The sequence below is a fragment of the Anomalospiza imberbis genome, chromosome 11 (genome assembly GCF_031753505.1).
Source record: "Anomalospiza imberbis isolate Cuckoo-Finch-1a 21T00152 chromosome 11, ASM3175350v1, whole genome shotgun sequence".
NCBI classification, from domain to species: domain Eukaryota; kingdom Metazoa; phylum Chordata; class Aves; order Passeriformes; family Viduidae; genus Anomalospiza; species Anomalospiza imberbis.
In genome coordinates this window covers 7,760,816-7,784,921 of record NC_089691.1, presented here as the reverse complement: position 1 = coordinate 7,784,921, position 24,106 = coordinate 7,760,816, and the positions used below count along the sequence as shown (strand labels likewise).

Below are 24,106 nucleotides of genomic sequence, written 5' to 3'. Positions count from 1 at the left end.
GGCTGGCTAAAAAGGAGCTCCTGGAGCTCTCCCGTGGCTGAGCACCTGCAGTCACAACACTGGCTGCAGGAAAACCAGAAAATAAAATGTTTTGTGTGAAAAATGCATATTTTATGATTGGCTTTTCGCAAATATTAAATTGAATACTATATGTATTATGTTATATTGATTAGAAGTGCTGTATTAACATTTTAATAGTATGGTATATGTAGGTTTGTAGTTAAAATAGAACCTATGTATGTGGGGGTTTTTTTTACTAGCTCAAGCAAGAGATGAGATAATGAAGAAACTCTTCACACAGAGATGCCAGTGATGGGGGCCCATAAAGAATTACTGCCTCCTTATCGGAAAAGACAAACATTCTTCCACCTTCTCTCCGTCTTTATGGAACCACCAGGATTAAGGGGAAGAAGTTGACAAACCCAGAAAAGTTCTTAATTTGCAAGGAATTTATGCATCATGTATGAGATGTATGAATATGCAACAGGCTACTGCTTTTAAAGATTATTCCTTTGTTCACAAGGCATGCTTATTGGGCTTAAGTGCCTGAGAGCATCCGGACGTCCGTAATTCTTTGCTTTTATTGTCTTGTAATTGTCCTAACTCTAAATTTTCATTACTCTAATTGTATTACTATTTTTATAACCATTTTATTATTATTAAACTTTTAAAATTTTAAAAACCAAGTGATTGGCGTTTATAAAATTTTGTTATCACTGAGCCCCAGTCCTCGAAGTCTGTCTTTCATTAACGAGTGAAATGATCCAGCTAAAAAGTTTGAGAGAATTGACACTGTCTCGGTAACAAATACAGGAAAATGTCCTGCGGCTGCAGGCTGGGTGCATTTGAGCGTGCAAGATGCAAAACCTGGGAGCTCGGACCCGGTTTCAGCCATGAAGATGAACAGGAACCCATGTAATGGAAAGTTTCTAGGCTAGACAGGATAGGTGTCAAATAACGATACCTAAATCGGGTACCTGAGGGATATGGAGGATTACAGGCGTATTTTTGAAGTGGAGCTTAAATGGCTTTCACAGACTGCAAGCTCTGTTATGGCTGCAGTAAATCTGAGCCAGGGAAAGCCTTTAAGGAAGTATCAGAAAGATGACAGTTTTCATTTGGGAAAAAAGTGGACAGGGGGTGGAGATTAATCTCAGTTGCCAGTACAGAAATGGCTGTGAATTTCTGTTTGGAGCTATTACATAGAAGAGATATTGCTGAAATATTCTGTAAATTCTTTAACAGATTTTCTAACAGTATTCTGTTGATTATACTAATTTAAAATTCAGCACCTGATTTTCCCCAAATGCCTAATACTTAATCCTACTTCTGTCATTGGGTTATTTATTAACACTGGGTAAACAAAGCTTTATATATTTATGCATCTCATTCCAATTGGAACTTCACTTTTTTTCCAAAATGGAAAATAAACTATTGCTTTGTATTTTAGTATTAATTCCTGCCTTTGCATCCTCAGACTTTTTGCTAACACATGTCAGAAACATCAAGGTAAGTAATCAACCGTGTCTGGGTTGTGGGTGTCCCACTCCTCAGAGATTAATTTCTTGCAGTTTATCAGCATTTATCAGTTCATACAATGCTGGCAGCTGGAGCTCTGTGTTCTCTGGTACCCACGGACACAGGATAAAAGTTGGAACTCAGACTGGTTGATCTCTAATCAGCCTCAGTTTTCAATTAGCTGTGAAGTTCTTCTGTCTCTTTTTAAAACATCCCTTTCCTCTGTTTTCCCTGTCATCACCACATAATGGTGAGATGTTTTAGTAAAATATTTCAATGTGTAAAGCAATCAGTGCTGCCAGAGAACTGACTTTGGCACCTGTTAAGGAATACAAGTGAAAAGATGGCTCTAAGAAGCAGAAAATAGAGCTGTAACATGGCATCGAGATAAATGCCCACTGTCCAAATGACATGGTAGGATTTTTCTCAAAAGATTTACATGTTAGCACAACATGAGATGCATCTCTCAAAGGAGCCATTCTGGTTTTGAATGGATCTCTGAGTAAGGCAGCTGCTGCCTGATGTTTTGCCTAATTTTCTTTGGTTATCTAGCTGGCCACTACTCCTCGCCCCCATAAATTATTTCCCTCTTTCTCAGTGGCTGTGTACTCTGAAAGGTCATGGAGGGCAAATCTCTTTAGGGAGCATTCTGAGTTACTGGGTAGAACAGGACAAAACAATTTATGGTTGATTGCTGTTGATTAGGTTATGATCTTTGCCAAGACTTTTTCTGTGAAAATCAGGATAGTCTAACTTTTAAGAGTCAATGTGAGATTTAATGCTGCAAATTGGAAATGCCAGGGATTCTTATTATTTAACCATGATGTAGCCCAGATATAATGTAGCTTTTTCCTTCTGATTACTGTAGTGTCTGGGGTTCTCTCTGTGTCTAAAGCCTTTCTAAATAGAAAACTGCCAAAGCTCTGTGCAATGCTCCGTCCATCCATACAGAGCACTATGGAAAAGCCAGTTGATTCTCCCAGTTTTGTTCTGTACTTCATGCAGATGTGATTTGATTGAAATGGAAGAGCTTGCTCTGTAGGGTGAAGGTCTTGGTGCCTATCAATGTCTTGGCCCCTTTGAGCAAGCAGGACCCAGTGCTGAAGCGTGGCTGGAATTCTGGCTGTCTGGTGACCTTTAAGCTGTCAAAGCTGCTTTTAGAGCCACAGCCAGGTAGACACAGTTGACAGACCCAATTTTGCTGAAAATGGAACAAAAATCCACATCGGAGTTCCCTGTGTATGCTGGCACACCCTGTTCCTATGAGCTGCATTGTGGGCTCTTCTCTGTGGCGCCCAGATGGCATTGCTTGGGGTGATGAAATCTTCAGTGTTGCTGTAGATTCAGAGATAATTTCATGCCTTGTTTTCCTATGTAGCATTTAGGGATGTATGCAAATACCTCGTTCAGTGTTGTGGATTCCCAGAGGTCACTTCAAGATAACTGTACAATCTTTGCAGAGTCTTTTAGTCGTGCTGTGGTTTATTTTCCCAAGCTGTATAATCAGGGCTTCTTTCAGCAACTACTGTAATGAAGTCCTCTTTTCCCTCTCTGTTTTCTTGGGAGTTCAAATTTCTCTTTTACTTTCCAATTTCTGTAGATTTTTTGCACCTCTAGTCTTTCTTGCTGCCAGAGCAAAACAGTATTAAGCAAAAGAAGTTTGTTGCTGTCGCACAACTGAAAAATAATAAAATTCTAATAATTGGTGCAACTGGCAAATATGTGAAAATAATACAGAAACATTTTATCAAGTAACAATTACCCAGGTAGAGGATGTTAATTCTCATTTTAGTCTAGAATTGCATAATCGTTTTGATTGGCACACTATTGCTTTTTGCCCACAAAGCTCAGAATGACCTTGATGTTAGCGATGGCTCAAGTTACGCTCAAGTGAATCATTAAAAATGAAAAAACCCAGAACAAAATTACAGACTTAGAGTCACGTAATCGCCTCCCAAACCTTGCAAACCAGGGTCAGCTAGAGCAGGTAACTGGGTGATGTCCAGCTGGATTGAGTATCTCCATTGGAGATCAGCCCAAGTGCAATGTGAGTAGTGCCTTTCACAGAGAGATTTTTCTGTATTTTCAATGGAAATTGCAGAGTACCCCTCAAAATATTTACAGAATCAAAATAGAACTCCTTTAAAACTACCATTGAAGCCATGATTCTGATGAAGAATGTGCACAACAGCAATTCTATAAAACTCAAATGCAGGTACAGTATCTTTCAGTTTGGAAGCAGTAGTCAGAATTGTAGCATTTGTAGCTATATACAAATGTATTTTATAATTTACACAAATATATTATTCTTTTTTTGTATTTTGAATAAATTGTGTGGTAATTCCACTGTAAGGAAAAGTTTGTACCAAACAAACTGACATTTCACAGAGTTCCAGCTTTTTGTTTCCCAGGGTGCATACCTAAGGTTGTGTATTGTAAGGGGAAATGACAAGATGTAATGACAGTATGGATACAGAAAAAATATTTCCAGTATTGGAAAGGTCAGACGTGGGTTGGTGCACACTCTATACTGACATTAAATGAATCCATACATGCTTGTGAAAAGGAGAGATGGACACACAGAAATCATCTGGATGGCAGTAACAGTTTGAAAGATGAACCTAAAGGAATGCACACTGACATTTTTTTCCAGAATCTTACAGCAGAAGAGAAGCCTTCTCCCTCAAACCTTGCTTTACCACAGATTTAATATAGTGTCTTGAAAAGAACCCCAAAATAAACAAAAACTAACCCTCTGTGTTTCAGTTTACAACTGGGAAAGGTACTGAAAGCTTGAAGTGTACTTGAGATGTGTGTCTGATTTGTTGTGTCCTTATCCCTGCCTTTGGTGGGGCAGGTAAACACGATTCCACAAAATGTGACCCCCGAGGCTCTTGGAGCCAGAAGAGATAAGGTGTTTGCAGCTGAGCTGATGGGAATTGAGTTACACAAGCAGTTATTTTAACTGCACTCAGGAAGTTTGTTTAATGCCTGTCCTCTTTTTCAGAACAGAGTATGAGTTACTGTTGTACAGCTTCTGATATTTGCCCCTACTCTGGGAGCAAATATTGGAAAAAATCCCTCCATGTTTTAACTGCTTATTTCCCCCCTCCCGCCCCCCTCTATGCAGCTTTTTGTAGTGACAGCATCTCCTATCTAATCCTGCTGAATTACCTTCCTACCTGGTCATGTTAGGATGAAAGGCTGGTGGGCTGAAATGGGAAAAATTTAGGAGTCTGAAGAAAATGTAAGGCTGCATCTGCCTGATAGTTTGAATTTGTGTGACAGGAAACATCTGTGTAACCTGGATTTTTTATGCTTTGATACAACCCTTTTATTTCTTCCAAAGAATAAGTTTGAAAAGAAAATATGTACTGCAGGACCCAGATCTAGGAATTCTCAAGAAAAAGATGTTGCTATGAGGACAAGATAGTTTGGTTTTACTTGAGGTCACCATACAGCCAACCCTTACTCAAGGAAGACCTATTAAACAGATTTTAGTGTGTTCTTTAGTCTCAATGATATTTAATTATAAATGACACTGAGCATTTGACCCTCTTTTCCTTTCATTTTCCCTCATATTTCAAGGGCCAATGTTTCTTTTCAGCTGAAAGAAGACACTTTTTGTGCCACATGAGCAAAATATAAAGTGAGCAACATTTGAAGTTTAACTTACCTTTCAAAAACACAGTATTTAAGGTACACTAACATCAAATGAAAACCAAAAGATTTGCCAAAGCTGGGAATGCCATAAGCAAAATAACTCCAACCTGCCTCACATCCCTTACTTACTCTTCCCTCAAATTTACTTCAGTTTATTAATGAAGACCTTTCTCAAGTTTTTCTTCTCCTGGACTTCTTTTGACTTGTAACAACCACACAGATGGTAAGAGATTTATTTCTAAATGCAGCTTTCCTACCTAAGTCATGATTTTTCCCTTTTTTTCTCTTTACAGAAGCGAAATGCTGATAATGACTTGGTGAGTAAGGTTTGGTTTTGTCTCAGCTACCGAGATTTTATAGTGACAAGAATATTCTTACTGTGTTCACAAAATGTTTCTGTGAGTCCAGCCTGAGCAAATGGACATTTCTGAGTGTGTGACAAGGAAAACAGCCCAGAGCTGCCTGTTTTAGGCAGTAGGACTAACTAGACAGTTTCTTTGCAAGCTCTGATGGAAGCTCCTGGACAAGGAAAGAGAATGAACAAATTATTTTTAATCTCATTGTACTTAAATAAATACCTAAGTTGTTTTGAAGTCACCTCTGTATTTCTAATAGACTTTCATTCTATGTTGGTTTTGTTTTTATTTTTGTGTTGCAGTTATTGCTAAAGGAAAGCAAGAGGCCTCATCTCTGGGGCTGATTCTGCTTGGCACCTGGATTCCCCTTCAGCAATGCTTAAATGCTTTGATTGTTTGGGGACCTTCTTAATCAGTCAGCAGAGATCAGATCCATCATAAAATCTCCAAAGTTCTTTCCAGTGCTGCTTTTGCTGCAAGTTGTGGCGTTCCTAATGGGAACATCTGTTGTTACTCACGCTTTCACTTAGTGTCCAGAAACATTATACCTGAACATTCAAAGAAAATAAGTATTGCCTTGCCCATTTCCTTGTTTAAAAAAGACTGAGCTCCATCTGGGAGGAAGCTGAGAATAACATAAAATGGAATTTGGAGGCATTTGGGCTATTTTAAAACAAGAGGATTACTTACATCCCTGCTCTAGGCGTCATCCACTCCTCTGATAACTACTGTCATTAATACAGTGAGGCAGCAGTAAAGAGCTGTGCTCTTTGAGTAACCATAAAAAGTCACTCTCTCAGCAGAGAAAAAACCTATTCCTATAATGGCAGTGTTTTTGCTGTGGTGTTAGGATTTTGTTAAAGTCTGTAGTTACAACTTGTGGAATAGCACCGCATGTCAGTGAAATAGATATCCAAGGAAACACAGCAGTGCTCCAGTTCTTATATTAGGTCTTTTTGCTTTGGAGTGATCAATGTCCTGCTGTGGTTTCTTTTAAAAAGTATAATCACAACTGATTAACACACACATGAGTGTAACAGCTAGTGCTCTTTTTGTCTTTTTTCATTTCTCTATCTACAGGTTGTCAATGGGATGGAAATCTATAGCATGAAAATTGATAGTAAAGTAACTTCCCGCTTTGCACACAATGTCATCACCAGTCGAGCTGTCAATCGTGGGGATGTGCCCAAAGAAGTCTTCTTTGATGTTGAACTCCCTAAGACAGCCTTCATTACCAACTTCAGCATGTGTGTAATCTTTACAATATTGTTAAAGAAGATTAAAAATCTCTGCTAATTCAGATGGGAGAAATGGAACCCAAATGTTCATTTTTACTTTGCCATTTGAATAGATTTCTAAATACCTCCTTGGTAATTTTCTGGTACTATTAACTTAACATGCAAGATATGTGGAGAAAGGCAAACATTGGTACATCTGTAGAAAAGATGACTAATTTTCAATTATTTCTATTCATCATCATGAATAGAAGGGAACCTTAGGGAATGGGGGACCTTTCCTGCAGATTCATCCACCTTTTCAGAAATGCCTCTTACTTACTCTGGTATTATCAAACCAGGGAAGTTCCATTACTTAATTTCCCTGATGGCATTATATCTTAATTTATCTCTTCATTTAAAAATCATATTTGAATGAAAGGCAGAAAGCAGAATTATTCCATTACATTTGTACCTTTAGTTGCAATCATGTGCAGTTCTCCATCGTGATGAGGTTTGATTCAGTTTAGCACATCCATCTCTGCTAATCACACCGTGGCTGCTTAATCTCCAGTGAAGAGCAGCAGTAGCTTTAGGACACAACCACTCATAGTGCATTTTAGACATTTTTGGTAGAATGAGGTGATGAGAAATCGCTCCTTAGTCCTCTAAGGAGTTCAAGGATGAAATACTCCTCTGTAGATGATGACATCTGGACAGGTGAGTCACATCCAGAGTTGGTTTGCCATTAGATGAGATGTTGAAGCTGCTGAAGTGTAGGAATATGGCAGGTCTAAGTTGTGTTGCTGTAGCCCAGTTTTGATCTAATTCAAAGGAAAAATTGGTTTAGATTCTTTTATGATACTGAGCACAGAGCTCTTCATTCCAGCTGAATTCTCTGAGGAGCCTGGCTTCAGCGGAAGGGCCCAAATTTTGGCAATAGCAGGTCTCTGAAAGTGAAAGCAAACAAATCAATAAAGGGAGAATTCCTGTAGTAACCTTCAACTGAACTAGGACTTTTTCATCTGCAGGACAATTGATGGTGTCACCTATCCTGGAACTATAAAGGAAAAAGAAGCTGCAAAAAAGCAATATGAGAAGGCTGTTTCAAGAGGACAGACTGCTGGTCTTGTCAAGTAAGGCTCATGTCTTGCTGCTTCCCCACCATCACTCCATAGCAAACTGTGAGATTGGAAATGCTGTGTTCTGGAACTTTGCTGACATTAAGGCACAAAAGAACAATCATTAAGTTATAGTTATTGTAGCATAAATTGTAGAAAGGAAATACAGCCTCTGACTGCACAGGTAATGTCTGCAACTATGGAAAGGCTGTTCCTGCAACTTTCACTGGCTTTGTGGGACCTATTCCTGGGATTAAGCTCAGTGAGAAACTTGAATGAATTCTTCAGGTTGAGTATGATTTTGAGTATTGATTGATGATTTTTAGCAGCATATAGAAATTCCCATCTTTGTTTTACTTCTTTTTGAAAATCATATGCCAACAATAAATACTGTGAAAGAGGATAAAGATCTTTTTCCTACCCATTTAAATACAGAGCTTCAGGGAGAAAAACAGAAAAATTCACTGTCTCAGTCAACATTAAAGCAGCCAGTACAGTCACTTTTGAACTCACATACGAGGAACTGCTGAAGCGACAGTTTGGAAAATATGAAATGTTCATCAAAGTAAAACCAAAGCAGCTTGTCAAAGATTTTGAGGTAAATGGCAAACTGATCAAATTTGACTGTAATTTAAGAGATGATGGAATTCTGCATATCTGTTGAAAGTGGAGTACCATGGTCATTCCCATTGGTTCACAGGTGAGCTAAAGGCCATGATAACATTTCTCATGAGTTCCATGGGAAACACTCATCAGTATGCTTTAATGCAGGCTTTTACTTGTAAACCTGACAAATTTGCTCATCTACTGAGCATTCCAAAATAAATCTTGTATGAAAACCTGGAAAAGCTATTATAATGCCTTGGTGTTATTGAATATACCCTTGTAGATAAACTCCAGCTTTCTCACACCACTGTGAAACAACACCAGCTTTAAATCACAGTGATGCAGAGGTCACATTCTGCAATACTGCAGCTTTTTGTGCCTATCTGCCTCGATGGGATACCACTATCTAGCTTTCCAACAGGTCATATTTCTATTAAAGTTTACTTATTTCTAGCTTTGTTTTTAACTTCTGTGTTATCTTCTGAAAAGGCCTCTTTGGCTGAAGATGTGTTCACACAAGTGTAGATTTGGACTGCCATTATGAATTACAAAAGTAAATTTCTTTATTTTTATGAAAATCCCTCTTTCACATCTGTAGTTGCTGATCCTGCTGTAAATGGCTGAGTTGATGTATTGTGGTTTAATCAATGACAGTCAATCAATAAATTTTCAATTAATATTTCAGATTGAAGTAGATATCTTTGAGCCCCAGGGTATCACTGAGCTGGAAGCAGAAGGAACATTCATCACCAATGAGCTACAAAATACCATTAAAAAAACTTTTTCAGGAAAAAAGGTACATTGATTACTGCATTCCATGATTTACTTATTATGGTTATAATTCTGAAATAATAATTTCAGTGCTAGCAATGGCAGCAAGAGGAAACCTGGATACTAGCAAGATTATCTCTTACAGAAAAACTGAATTACTAACAAGTAGCTTTCCCTTGTATGGGGATGGTATAATTCCTAAAACATAGAACAGCTTTATCAAAGGTGTTGTTGAGAGTGAAGAGCTGACCCAAGGCAGATGGGGAAGTAAGCATATGGAGAAAGCTGTGGAAAGCAGCCTTCATGTTTCAGTTACCACCAATACATTTCTAAGTACATATGGATATGTACAATCTAGTAGCTAACCCAATAAAATAGGTTATTCTTATGTCTGTGAAAATAAATATACTGGCTTTTAAACAATGCAGATGTGTTCTGTAGAAGACTTTCAGCTATTAAGGTTCAGATCTAAGGCAGGTTTTTTTTTCCAGGGCCATATCTCTTTCAAGCCAACCCTCGATCAGCAGCGAACGTGTGCAAATTGCTCAGAGTCTGTCTTGGACGGGGATTTTACTGTAAGATATGATGTGAAGAGAACAACTCCAGATAATTTGCAGGTAAGTCTAACAACTTGACATTCTGAACTGTTGAACAGTTTAACTTGTGCAGTAAAGGTCAGGGAGCAGCGAGGGCCAGCTGTTTCCTAAGGGACAGGCAGCTGAATGGGAGCAGGAGTCAGTCTGCAGGGTGGGATCCAGAACAGTGGAGTCCATGGATAGGAGCAGGTGTAGCTGTGACACAGCTGGACACTGACACTGTAGCTGTTCTGACACTGCAGCTCAGCCAGGGACTAAAGGCCCAGTCTTGCACTTAAATGACACTCCTGGGCCCATGGACAGAGGTGAGACTGATCAGGGCCATCAAAACCTTTTAGGCCACTCAGAGGCTAGACATCAAAGGAGAGTAATATCTCCTTTATCTGTTTTACCTTTATAATGTACCAAACTTTTTGGTGGTGGTGTGGTTGTTCATTTAACATTTTCTTTTTCAGATTGTCAATGGCTATTTTGTACACTTCTTTGCACCAACAAATCTTCCAAAGTTGTCCAAGAATATTATTTTTGTATTGGATACTAGTGGCTCAATGTCTGGAAGAGAAATTGAACAAGTGAGTTATTACATTACTATAGAGTTTCAGAGAAAGAGCTGGAACAAAGTGCTGGGAGGGAGATGGTGCTGGAAGGGACACGATGCCTTACAGTGCACATGTGCTGCTCAAGCTGTTACAAAGTGGCTCAATGGTGTGACCTCTCTAATGCCCAGATGTACTAGTAGATGGCATCTAATGCCCAGATGTACTAGTTTGCAGTGTTGCTGTAGAACAAAAATCTATACATTTAGCCTATATCTACTTATAAATATCATTAGTTCAAAACTCTAAATATCAACATTTCCAGAGAGTGCTGTCATGTGTGCTTGACAGTTCCAAAATAAGCCATGCATACAGATTATGTGAATTTTCTCTGTTCATTCTGTATCTGGGAATCAGCAGCTCTTTTCAGAGTTATGACTGAGCTAATGTTTAGAATTTTCAGGCTTTGGTGCTGCATCAAAATATCCAGGCATGCTTGTTTATGAGCTTCTCCACTAACCTAGCTACCCATTTGCCATGCCAGCTTATCTCAGTGTAAGCAACCAACCATGACGGGAAACCTGATTTTCATCTCAGCTACAAAGATTTACCAGATGTTATTGCAGCTGACTTTCCTAGAGTTATTCTGAAATTGACACAGGGGACTGGCAAGAACAGAACAAGCTCAGATTTTTTGCAATATATACTGTGCAGGAGGAAAAAATAGCCCAATGCTGAGAGATTAATGATATAAAATCTGTAAGCACATATTCTGTTGAATTTTGAATCATGTATTTAAATCTCTTTGCCTTACAGACAAAAGAAGCACTGCTAAAAATCCTAGATGACATTAAAGAAGATGACTTCTTCAATTTCATATTATTTGATAGTGAAATATCTACCTGGAAAGAAACATTAATCAAGGCCACTCCTGAGAATTTGGATGAAGCGAGGAAGTTTGTTCAGCACATTTCTGCTCAAGGCTGTAAGTACTTGACTGGCCTTACCTGTAGGTCACTGTATAAGTTAATTTATTGATTGAGTCTGTGAACACAATGCTACAGTGTGTTGGGGTTTCAGATCGCTGATGAGGCACTCCTGAAGTTCAGTTTTACTCAGAAAATGACATCTATTTCTCTTTATGTTTCCAAAGTCCAGGTACTTTTCTATCTAGACATCCCCCTGCTTGTAAATCCAAATCTTTCATTTCCTTACTGTAATGAAATCTCTTCAGACCCCAGTGAAAAACGGACCTTTATTCTGATAGCCTTTGCTGAACCCGAATTTCTATGTCTACCTCATAGTGACAAATTTACATGGTGGTTTGATGAGAGGAATTGATATTCTGAATGCTGCTCATGAAGAAAACCTTGTGCCCAAGAGAAGTGCTTCTATAATTATCATGTTAACAGATGGCCAGCCAAATGTAGGTAAGTTTGTGTTGGATGGAATAATAAAGATAGTTCATTAACTAACAAAAAATGCTAGTTAAAAACGGCCTTCCTCTTTGACTTGTGGATATTTTCATGATTTGAACGCTGCTACACCAGCATCATAGTACTAAATCAAGCTTTTGGTAATGTCTTCTAAGAAATCTGAACATGCCAAGTCACATTTGATTTTGGGATCATTTTATCTATTTTGAAAACAACTCAAACATTTCCTGATTTGATGCAGGTGTATCAAATACTCATGAGATTGAGAAAGCAGTGAAGAAGGCCATTGATGGCAGATACACCTTATACAATCTTGGCTTTGGCAGTGGTGTCGACTACGGCTTCTTGGAGAGGATGGCACTGGAGAATAAAGGATTGGCCCGTCGGATTTACCCTGACTCTGATGCAGCTTTGCAGCTGCAGGTGAAGTAATTACCATGTACATGTGATCACAGATACATTAGGTCAGATAACTGTTCATGTTCTTATTTTCAAATAAGCAAAATCCCAGTGTGTAATCTGATACTGAGATGCTCTAGAGTCTGCTGTGATCAGAGTATTGAAGTCACAGAATAGTTTGAGTTGGAAGGGACCTTTAGTTGCATTTAATTTTCCCCTTCCCTTATATAAGCAGGAAGTGCAGGAACAGTATTAGGGACATACTGTGGGCTATGGCAGGGAGTTTAGAACTTGGCATGGGGTGACACAAGTCACAGTTCTGAAGGACACTCTGCTGGAATTGCTGCAGTCATTATATCTCTGCACCTCACAGATCCTATGGTTAATGTCATGTCAAGGGACAAGAAGAGTAACAAATCATAAAGCTCTAGATATCCTTTCTGAAGAAACTCACTGCAAGCAGGTGTATCTTACCACACTCCTGAGGCATTTTAGAGTTGTATAAGGCATGGAAACTGGTACAGGTCATACAGGGTTGTTTTTTTTCATTTCTCACATTCCAGTAGCAGCCATTCAAAGAATTCACCAAAGAATTAGATATTAGATTTCATTGCAATCTCTGATAAAATCAAATACCCAGTCTCCTTTGATTATGTTGTCATGTCAGTCTCTGCAGAGGAGAGGTGTAGAAAAATATCTCTATCAAATAACGGGAGGCTTGGTATCCCTCTTGATTTATATTGATGGAACTCATCATCCACAGCAAATTGTTCTCAAATATTCTTCCTTTCTCTTAGCAAGACTGAAGAGTTTGTATTTCCTTTCTCATTTCCATTATTTGTCGATTTCTAGGCCTTGCACTCTGAGATTTAACTAAGTATCAAAATATTTCTTATAAAATACACTTTTAGCTTTCATTGCTGAAATAGCAGGATGTTTCTGGTTACAGATCTACCCATGAATTAAAGAAACAATGAGTTACATGTTTTCTTTTTTTCTTTTAATCCTACAGGGGTTTTATGATGAGGTGTCAAATCCCATGCTCATAGATGTGGAGTTAAACTACCCAGAAAATGAAATATCAGACCTAACTACTAACAGCTTTAAGCATTTCTATGATGGGTCTGAGATTGTGGTGGCTGGGCGCTTTGTAGACAGCAACCAAAACCATTTGTCTGTAGATGTAAGAGGTGAAGGTGTAAGTATGAATTTCTTTGACTTATGTAAGCTACACAAAATCTCTGAATGCTTCTTTTGCCTCCATTGTGATGAACAAAATTCCATGTGAAAGTGGAATACTGGGTTATGTTCTGTAGGGTACGTCTCTAAAATTCCCAGAAACAATGGGACAAAATTCCTCTTACAACACTGGCAATTTTCTGGTGTAGAAACAGACATGTTTTCAATTTCATAAGATTTTCATGTAGGAAGGTCTCAATTTTTGGGAAGTTCTGTCAGTCCCTGGCTACTTGTGATACAGAGAACATTCTTACTCCCAACAGGCTCACAACGCCCTGTCATACACTACAGAGCAAGGTGCTGAGCAAACAGCTCAGGCTTTCCAAGAACAGCAATACATATTTGGAGAGTACATTGAAAGGCTCTGGGCTTATCTTACCATTGAACAGCTCTTGGAAAAACGGTAATTATACCTGGAATAATACCTTAGCTCTGAACCCCTTACACTCTCTGACTTCTGCAGTTTCTAGGATGTGAAGCTGACATTCACATCCCACTGAGGTGCCAGTGGGAAAGCATAAAAATCAGTGAGGGAAATCCATCAACCTATTCTCTTCCCTAGCCTCAGTATTCACGTTTCAGGTTGCAGATGAAACAGTTTTAAATTATTGCAAGTATAAAGCACAGTTTTGCCTTTCTCTTGGACAGACAGTAGAGTAAGAAGTGCTCTTAGACTGTAAGTTATATCTTATTGATAAATTACCTGCAGAGAAATGACTTTACTTAAAAATATGTAATCTGAAGTGTGGTGAGTGATTCAGCAATCACTGATGCTGAGAGTCTCTTCCTGTATTCAGCATTACAGCCACAGGAGAAGAAAAGGAGAACCTTACAGCTCAAGCCCTGGCTCTCTCACTGCTGTACAAGTTTGTAACACCACTGACATCCATGGTGGTAACAAAACCAGAAGAAAATGATAATGAAGAGGGGATTGCTGATAAACCCACCGAAGGTATAGACATCTTCACAATTGTGCTGTATTTGAGAAGCTAAGAGTTCCTTTGATGTTACCCTAAAGAAAGGCTTCATGTGGGCACAGTTTTAAATATGTATCTGCAAAATTTATTTTACAAGCCTGGCATGTGTGTGGTTTATGAAAAATTACTTCTCATTGTAAAGCTCATTTCCATCAAAATATCCTTCATTACCAAATCATATGGGCAAAGTACTATAAATTTAAAATGAAAGCATTTTAAACTAAATAGAAACACTTTTACAGAAAAAGACCCTGAAAACCAAGAAGCGTTTGTAATCTAATAATCCAGCTATATTCAGATGACTTACCATCACTATTTTTCTACATACATCAGCCTAGGGATAGATGTAGTAACCTGTTTCCACATGAAAAGGGAAAATTTGCATGAGCTCTTCCTCAGGCAGGATATATCAGGTTGTAAAAAGACTGAGATTACCTATGTAAAACATAATAGTCATATACATATTGCAGAAAGAGAAGCAATTATACTGAAAGCACACAATTTGTTTTCAACTCCTCTGATACTTTAGCTAATTATGAACTCCTTGCTCAGTGAAACATTCTTTTTCCTACAGTTCAGCCTCTCTGTTTAACCCCCGTGTAACACATACTCTGTTCCTCCTTGCTCTTTGGCCAAGCAAGGCAGTGCTCTCTGCTCAGTGTGCCCCCCAGCCATCCTAACTTCATCTCCATGTATTGTTTGAGCCACCCTCTTCCCACAGGGCTTTCCAGTCTTTTCTATCAGCATCCTTCATTTTTTCTCCAATGTTTGTTTAGAGCCCCTGAAAGTTCCTTGGAGGCTCTGTATGGGCTCTCTGCGACTTTCTAGATTAAAAACTTTCTAATCTCCTGATTTTGGCATAGGAACTTAAGGCATTTTAGCATAACAGTGATACTGGAGATTGGTGAGGTTTTTTCAGCTGCACTAAGTCCTGAAACCAGTGAATTGCTAAGTGCCCTTCAACTCTGAATCATTCTTCAGGCATTCTGCTGATAAATTTTTGCATTATTTTTCATGACTCTCATAATGGAGTACTGACATAAAACCCCTTCGTGATTAATTTAACACTCAAGTCACTACACAGCATAATGACTTTAAAGTTTACGCTGGTCTCCGTAAGATGGAAATCCCCAAACATCTGACAGAAGTGGCATCCACTCAGTCATCTTCAGTTCTTTGCTTTCCCTTTCCAGGTATTTGTAGTACAAAAGCTCTTTTCTGAACCTCTTTCCAAGGAAGTCCTCTCTGTATATAGGTAGTATAGAGCAGTAATAGGAGAAAATACTCAAAGCACTGCCCCATGTAAGAAAAGAAAACAATTTTACTCACCCTGAAGTCTCAATTCCCAAATCAATGTACTGAATCATCCAGTCAGTATTAATAAAATCATCCAAATGCCTGGAAAACTCCAAAATAGTGAAACCAGTAAGGAACATTTTGCAATATAGGTATGGCACAGCAATTAAACCATTCAAAATAGAGCTCTTGTCCCATGCATAATAAATTGCAGTTCTGCTGCCCCACATAACAGCTTTTTACTTTCAGTATGTTTCTGTTTGACCTACAAATACTGATTTGTATCACTGGGAAGAAATGGCATTACAAAATACTGAAAATAGCTGGTTGAGTTTTCAAACAGTTTTAATTTTTTTACAATGTTTTATTAGGGTCGGAATCCTTCTTGTTTAATTGTATAACTGAAACCGTAAATTTCTCTTTTTCTTCCTTTACCTGCCCATGGTAACAGCTGAAGGTATGTACATTTCTTATTAAATTTACTTAATATTTTTAATAGACATGGCTTTTCTACATTATTTATTTGATCTAGGATGCAATATTTTCATAAAGCTCATGAGGAATTAATCAAGATCATATTATGAATAGATATACAACTTTTCAGATGGATAAGTTTGAGAATAGTGGATTCAGTTCAGTTCCCGTCTCTGATGATTGCAGCATCCCACCACCACAGAATTCAGGCCCAGTACAAGTCAGCTGCTCTCCAGGGCTGCCACTGGGGCCTTCCAGGTGGCAATCTCGCACAAAGACATCTTCATTCATGCCATGATTGCCACTTCTAAAGCACAGAGACACCCTGACAGAATTTCAGATGTACAAAGAGCAGAAGAGTAGAAAAATGTGGAACCAGGCAGGCAATTGTTCCTTCCCACAAGTGCAGTTTAGAAGAAGGTGGCACAGAGGGATCAGAGACCTGCAGGTTGTCCCAGTCCCAGAGAGAGCAAACCCCATGCTCTTGCAGAAGTTACCTTTGTGCTGGAAAGCAGGGTGTGCTTTCAGCCCCATCAATACTGCTGCTTTGTAGCACTGTTAACTAAACTGTTTTGACTAAATTTTTACTTTATAATATTTAGAAATTGATACATTATTACAAGATTTTTGGGTTGGTTTAGGAAGGAGGAAGGAATGAAGTGGGTGAGATTGGTTTTCATTCTTTGTAGGTTCTAAAATAAAATTTTGTTTTATTCAAGCAGGGATGTTCACAGGTCCTTTGGTGGGTAAGTAATTTAATTTACTGTTCTGAGCAGAGCAGGATCTGTCAACTGAAATTTCCAGAGGCAGAGATGCCTCTTCTGGCAGTACAACTGGACTTTAACAAGTACTACCAAATTCTGCTCACTGCTGAAAAGACACTTAAAGGTTGAACAATATGAGGTGACAAAATTTCAGCTAAATAGTTTATAAGGAGAAAATACCTGTTCATCAAACCACCATTTTTTATTGAAAGCTGTTTCCTAAGAACAGAGGATGGACTTCACTCTGCATTTCCTTTGGAATTATATAAAGCAAAGGATTGTGATGTCAGCATCTCTGGTTAAATTAACGTGTTCAATCACTTGTGCAAAAAGCATCTGTTTTATTCAAGAGACAGCAACTGATCCACCAAATTGCTGGCTGGGCAATCCTGGAAATGGGAGAGTTAAAGTTATGCTTTTGCTCTGGATATTAGTGCCAGTCTCCGTCTCTGTCTAGTTTTTTCAAGTCTTCACTGAAAGAGTTAAATTCATTCTGGAAAAAAAAAAGTAAAACAAAAAACAAAACCACCCCAAATGTAAAAAAGTCAGAAGTTTTCAATGGATGATGTTGCATTTCCTTGCTGATAGTTTAATCCTCAAGTTTGAAATATTTGTATCTTACAGATATCTTGCTTGGGCTATATGGAAACCATTAGAGCAATTCAGACTACAAGTAAAATCTGTGTCTATCCTGAAGCTTTTTTTTATTTGAAAGCAGCACACAAACTGTGATTCCATAGACTACATGCTTTAAAAACTAGGATGCAATTACTGATTTACCTAGCATATTAACTCCCTGACATCTTACATGGCCCATGCAATTTCCCATTTTGGTGTGAGTTTTTCTAACAACTTTCTTTCCTTCTGCAGCTTCACCACTTTATCACACATATGCATCAGCACCCACATGGTATACTAGTGGTGAGTAGTTGGAGTAGTGTCTGTCTAGGAGGACAGAAGAGGGTATTTAAGGCTAAATTACACAATTCTTATGAATATTTTTAATATTTCCCTTCCATAAAAGCAGCCATTTTTTTTCATTTTTAAGGGGCAAATGCTTTAATTTACTTTTTAAACATCTTTCAACATCTTCTAAAGATCAAGTAATTGAAATTATATGTGGTCATTTTCTCAGTCTACCTTCCCATCAGTAATTTTTGTGTTGATAATTGCCTGTTTCCTATTAAATAATTTATATTTAGTTATTAAATTTAAATATTAAGCAATATTAAATGCTCATGTGGAGCTTTGACCCTGTGTATCACTATACAGACACCAGTGATTTGCCTTTACAGTTGATGGAGATCCACACTTCATTATATCAGTGCCACAAAAAAAAGATGCCATTTGTTTCAATATCAATGAAAACCCTGGCATTATCTTAAATTTAATAAATGACCCAGTTACAGGTGAGTTTTAGACTTTTTTTTTTTTAATACGGGATACTTCTAACAAAATGTGTTTAAAGGCTATTTCTCTCTTTATAATGCATAAGCTTCTTCCCCCAGCAAAGTTAGCAGGAGGTCCTGTAGCTATGATTGCTTACCATTACCATGACTGTTTTCACTTCTTGTAGCAAAATAAACTTTTAAACTTGCTTTAAAGACAACTGTGAGGGTTGAGAGTAGTAATTTGTCTCAGTGAGTTGTAGTAGAAGCAATAAAATAATCCTTAGGTTGCCAGTTTGTGGAATGTCTGCTAAAGAGAGACTGATGTCACTCAGACTCTGTACCCATCACAAACTCTTTGTGCTTTGGGAAAAACTGAACTTTTCTCAACAAAATGGTTGTTGGCTCTGTGTTAATTCACAGAACAACCCCCAGAACTTTATTTTGCTTTGGTACAAACATTCACAAGTAATTCTGATCTATTTTTCAACTAACATTTAATTTCTTAATTTGTTGTTAAATTTTCAAGCCACTCCTTGACATCAGTTGATCAGTCTATAAAACAATATTGTTTCATTTCTGTATTAGGCATCACAGTCAATGGAGAACTTATTGGTGATAAGAGAGCAAATAGTGATGCAAAGATCCAGAACTCATATTTTGGAAAACTTGGTATTGCAAATAAGCACCTGGATGTAAAGCTGACAGTAACTCCTGAGATGATCACAATTCAGAATGGTGATGAAAAAACAGGTTTCACCTGGCTGGATTCAGTCACCTTGCAACAAGCAGGGTAAGACTTACAGAAAGGGTATCAGGCTCTTGTATTACTTTCTACTCTTCTTAAAATATTTTCAAATGTTGATCAATAACATACTTCTAAGATTTGTGTGTGAATCTACAAAGGCAATTGATTCAAGCCTTGCTAGGTTCTGATCTTTACTTTGTTGTGTAATTGCTGAATTATTCACAAATTCCTCTGCTTGAAATAAGTAAATGAAGACTTTTCCCTGATCTTCTATTGCTGTGACTAAGGTAAAACTAGATTTGGTATTGTGCTTTGTACAGCAGTGTCTTGCAAATACTTAAGGAGTAACTTCGGACATAGTGTGTAATCTTTCAAAGGCATAATAGTGTTCCAAAAGCAAATCTCCATTTTAATAATTGAACTTGTGGCAGTTACAGAATTGGTATATTTTTTTCTTGTCAACAGGTATATTTCTCATGGGATCTATTACAGAATCATGTATAGAATTTATATATAGAAGGTTTATAGAAGGAACAGGCAACATTTTCTCTTCCTCCTTCTTTATATTTCACTGTGTAGAATAAAATTCCTGCCTTCTCAAGGCCTGGAAGTGCAGCAGAAACAGCAAACTCTCATTCATACACATGATTTTTTTATTGTGATAAACACATGGATGATATCACTGACACAATCAGAAGCAAATTTTCTCTATCCTAGCACTAAAATAGGCAGTTTGGGAGTTGACTTCTCTGAAAAACTAAAGGAAAAAGTGTCTTGTAGCATTCAGCCAAAGAACTGATGGTTTAATAATAGAATTTGTATCACTGAGCATCCGTGTTCTGTATCTATGCATCACCAACCTATCTGTAACTAATTACACTGTTGAAGGAGAGATTTTGCTAAAAATATCTTGCTGAAAAGTTTAAAGGCCAGGTAGCCTTTTCCAGTGTCATTTAATATGATTCTGAGAATGTCTCTGAATACACAGAGAGACTCCATGGAGCAAACGAGGCAGCAAACCCTCTCTCTTAAAAAACACTGAGCAGTTTATAAAGCTACATTTGTGTTTTCTTCTCACATTTCTTTCTGTTGCTGTTAACTCTGGTAAACACGATGTTCTAAGTCATGTTTTTCTTTTTCAGTTTAACTTTGATAATTAACAGGAAAAAAAATCTGGTGCTCTCAATGGGCAGTGGTGCCTCATTTGTTGTTGTTTTGCACCAAGTGTGGAAGAAACATCCTCTCCACCAAGATTTCTTGGGACTGTATACATTGAAAAGTCATAAACTGTCTGAACAGACCCATGGATTATTAGGTATGACTTTGTTTCCCTGCTGGTCTTTCCTTATGAGACTACATAATTTATAGATGGAATATTGTACTTGTGCTGAGAATAATCACACCCAGAAATTTCAGAGATCAACACATGGATTATTTGATTTTTAAAAAGCTGAAGACTTGGAAAATGTGTAATAAATTCAACAGAATAGAGACAACACACCAAGTGAGGGTATCCTGAAAGATATCTAGAAAAGGCTGTAATTGTTCTGTGCAGTCAGAAGCTGGAACTTACATCCAGATGATGTGGATGCAATTCTGGGTTATAAACAGAAAATAATACCAATAATACCTCAGGCATATGTTCAGCCTTACCTGAAACTTGGTGCTTGCTTATCCAATCCAAACTCTGAAGGGACATAGAAACCAGCACAGGAATGTAGAAATTCTGGGGTTTCTGTTTGCTTTGCTTCTGTTTTAATGCCTGAAATTGTAATTTTAGCTTCTCTTTTTAGGACAGTTTTTCCGGCCCATTGACTTCACCATACTTGAAATTCATCCTGGGTCTGATCCCAAGAAACCAGATGCCACAATGATTGTTAAAAACAATGAACTGACAGTAACAAGGTACAAAATAATGAAGTCCTTAGCAAAAACTTAGGCAAGATTCCTTGTCCAGGTGCAGTTCCTACCTCAGTCCTCCCATGGCTGTGTTTTCCCTTTCAGGGGCTGGCAGAAGGATTACAGAAGAGATCCTGCACACGGGGTTGATATTCCTTGCTGGTTTGTCCACGACAATGGAGCTGGGCTGATAGATGGTGTTCACACAGATTATATTGTTTCCAGTCTCTTCTAAGCAACTTCCTCCAAATGCACAGGCAGACAGTATTTGTCTGAAAGAACAGTATTTTCAATATATAAGATCTATTCAAAGCATATAAGCATACATTTTTAGCAAGGACAGTGTATGATGAATTCTCATAGAGAGTTTTACTGTGTATTTGATCCAATCTGAACTGCAGGATCCTTCATCTTCTGAAGTGTCCTTCTTACTAGGTTTAAAATTCTGACTTAAAATGTTACTTTGTAAAACATAACTCTCTACCCAATTTTTGATCAAAAACTGAGTGTCAGGAGTGATTAAATAAAAGTATCAGTACTCAGTGCCTGGTTCTGTTACTCTGACGGTTTAATGTTCTCATGCCAGTGTCACAAAGCCCTGGGTGCTAGATGCATTTTGAAATTGAGCACAAGAGGATATCTGACAGCCCAGCCCAGATTTTGGGATAATCCTGTGCTACTCGGAACCACGTGCAGTGCTGAGGGCTGCTGCCAGCACAGGAGGTGACTGTTGGCATCCAGGACTTCTGTATTTTAGCATTTTAATTTGTACCTAACTTTTGAATGTCTGAATCTTTGTAAACTAATGAAACACCAAGGTTGCAAGCAACACTCACATTTGAGTAATGATAGCTCTTTTGGACTGTATCTTTCTTGAGGAAGACCCTTCCTTCTGTTCCCATAAAATAATTTATGAACACATTCAAGGGCAAGTGCCCCATTTATTTATGTATTCATTTTTTACTGCAAGAAACTGCAAGCTCTTACTTCTAAAGCAAAAAACCCACACAACCAAAAACACGTTCTCTCCCTCCCATGTTTCTTATTTACTTCAAGATTTCTTTTAATCAAATCAGCTGCAAAATGGCAGTTGTGGTCTCACATGACAAAGCAGAAAATTCCCCAACAGCAGCAGGACAAAGAAAGTCATTGTGTGGAAAACTAGAATGCAGAACACAGAAAAATGAGGAGTGTAGTGGGAGAAACAGATGACAGAAGATGTGATAGGTTACATTGAAAGAACAAGGGTAGATGTGAAAAAATGCAACAGAAAAATGAAAGAGAAAAAAAAAGAAATTATCCATTTTGGATCCTGAGACAGGAGCTGTGGCATTGTCCATGGGGGCTGGTCCTGTCCTCACTTGCTCCATTAACACAATAAAGCAGAGCAGTGGAAGCAGACCTTGACCTACCTGGCTGGCAGAGTTTGGGCACAAGGCAATCCTGGGCCCGCTAGAACTTTCTTGTTTGATTTATTGGGATGAGGCAAATCTCTGGAGCTGGCAGGAGTCTTGTCTGTGACTGATTTGGGAGCCAGGGGTTGCTTTCGGGTCTGCTTTTGCATGGCTCCTGTTCAATAAGCACTTGGAGATTCCTGCAAGGCAGGAGGTAACAGCAAATGTAGCTAAAGGTAACAGAGGGCAGAGAGAAGCAGCAGACAGATGCTCACAGTTGGATAAAACATTTACTCCTCCTGCTGATGGCTACAGTGCTGGTTAAAAGAGAAGTGTGAGGCCATATCCGGTGAGATATGCATAGATCTGTTACATATACACTGACACTATTTTGTATTGGAATTAGAAATTACAAAATGCCAAATATTCATTACTGCATCTGCCTTCAGCTTCTGAACAAGGGAAGGGAATATAGGAAATCAGAAACCCACCAGAACTCGCTTTGGGTCTTGGAAAGCACAGGAGGAGAGTGACTAAACAACAAATTAAGAGACAATTCAAGTGAAGAGTGGAATAGCACCTACTTACAAAATGGAAAGCACATGTGCAGAGGGCAAGCAGCACTACATGAATTTGGGAGCTGCAGCAGCCAGGCACACCAATGACTTCGGGCTGCTGCAGAAAGCACAGAAATCTCTGTCAGCACAACTTGTCTGTTCAAAGTCAGATAAAATCTTTGAACAATGTGAGGAGTTTCTATCGTACCTTAATACGTTCCCTGGCCCGGAGTTTCTTTGCAGCAAGGGAGAACTGCAGGGCAATTAGCAGGGCAGCAGCTGCCTGGGACGGCTCAGGCACGGCAGTTTGAGTACAGCTCTCAAGCATGGCCTGCACCTGATTGAGCCTCACTTAAAGAAGAAGGTCCCAGGAGAAAGCTGCCCCAGCCATGAGCCACTGCTCCCTGCTCAGAGCTGTTTCTGTCCCTGCTGCTGGCAGCAGGGCAGGAGGTGATACACAGACACCCTAGAACTGAAAGCAGGGAATATTTAACTTGCAGCAAGTCTGCTGGTATAACCCTGGATCAACAGGTTGTGATTCAAATCCCAAGTTCATCTGTAATGGAAACAATCAGATTGAGAACCCTGTTTTTGATGCAGTGAAGTGAGCAATCTAATACTTCCAGTTTCCAAATTCACATTGTTTGTCATGTAATTTGTGCAGCAAAATCAGCACCTTGAAAGTACAAGCAATTCACACAAACATATCTTGGCATCATGTCTGCACAGTTCTTTTAAAAAACAGGCTTCTAATTACACAGTTTGTTTTAGCTTACTGACTTTGGCAAGAAATTCTTTCTCTTTTAGTACATTGCTTTAAAATAAAAAGGTTTTACCAGTTACATATTATTGGCAGGATAGAGAGAAACTTCTGTTAAACTGCCTACAATGCTGGCATATTTATGGGTTCAAAGATACAAATGAAGTGAAATTCTAAAACAAAATAATTTTGGAATTAAAACCTACAACAAGTAGAAAACTGAAACTACATCTTGGATTTCATAGGCAGAGGCTTCTGTGTGTGTTTACTCTGCAGTGTTACCTCCGTGCACAGCAGGTTGGGTTTGAGATGTTCACTATTTGTAAAGCATCTTCCAATGTTTGCAAAATGTATAAAATGGAGCTAAAAAAAGCTGCTAACTTTTGGGGTTGAA

General features: G+C 38.4%; 1 protein-coding gene and 1 long non-coding RNA gene across 2 annotated transcripts; one reads left to right on the top strand and one right to left on the bottom strand.

Annotated features, from left to right (window-relative positions):
• The first annotated feature begins 1,377 nt into the window (after window positions 1–1,377).
• Window positions 1,378–21,544, top strand: LOC137480567 (inter-alpha-trypsin inhibitor heavy chain H3-like). The gene is made up of 22 exons (XM_068201690.1): window positions 1,378–1,509; window positions 5,475–5,498; window positions 6,618–6,784; window positions 7,783–7,887; window positions 8,308–8,470; window positions 9,164–9,274; window positions 9,741–9,866; window positions 10,301–10,417; window positions 11,198–11,366; window positions 11,686–11,811; window positions 12,059–12,240; window positions 13,229–13,414; window positions 13,719–13,858; window positions 14,253–14,407; window positions 16,180–16,185; window positions 16,922–16,948; window positions 17,837–17,887; window positions 18,262–18,375; window positions 18,943–19,147; window positions 20,245–20,417; window positions 20,896–21,007; window positions 21,107–21,544. The coding sequence occupies exons 1-22, from the start codon at window positions 1,420–1,422 to the stop codon at window positions 21,234–21,236; spliced, it is 2,679 nt and encodes an 892-aa protein (XP_068057791.1). The 5' UTR covers window positions 1,378–1,419; the 3' UTR covers window positions 21,237–21,544.
• Window positions 18,470–21,188, bottom strand: LOC137480568 (uncharacterized). The gene is made up of 3 exons (XR_011002974.1): window positions 21,073–21,188; window positions 20,756–20,864; window positions 18,470–18,661 (listed from the first exon to the last, which is right to left on the bottom strand). It is a non-coding gene; the product is annotated as an uncharacterized lncRNA (long non-coding RNA).
• Window positions 21,545–24,106: the final 2,562 nt, after the last annotated feature.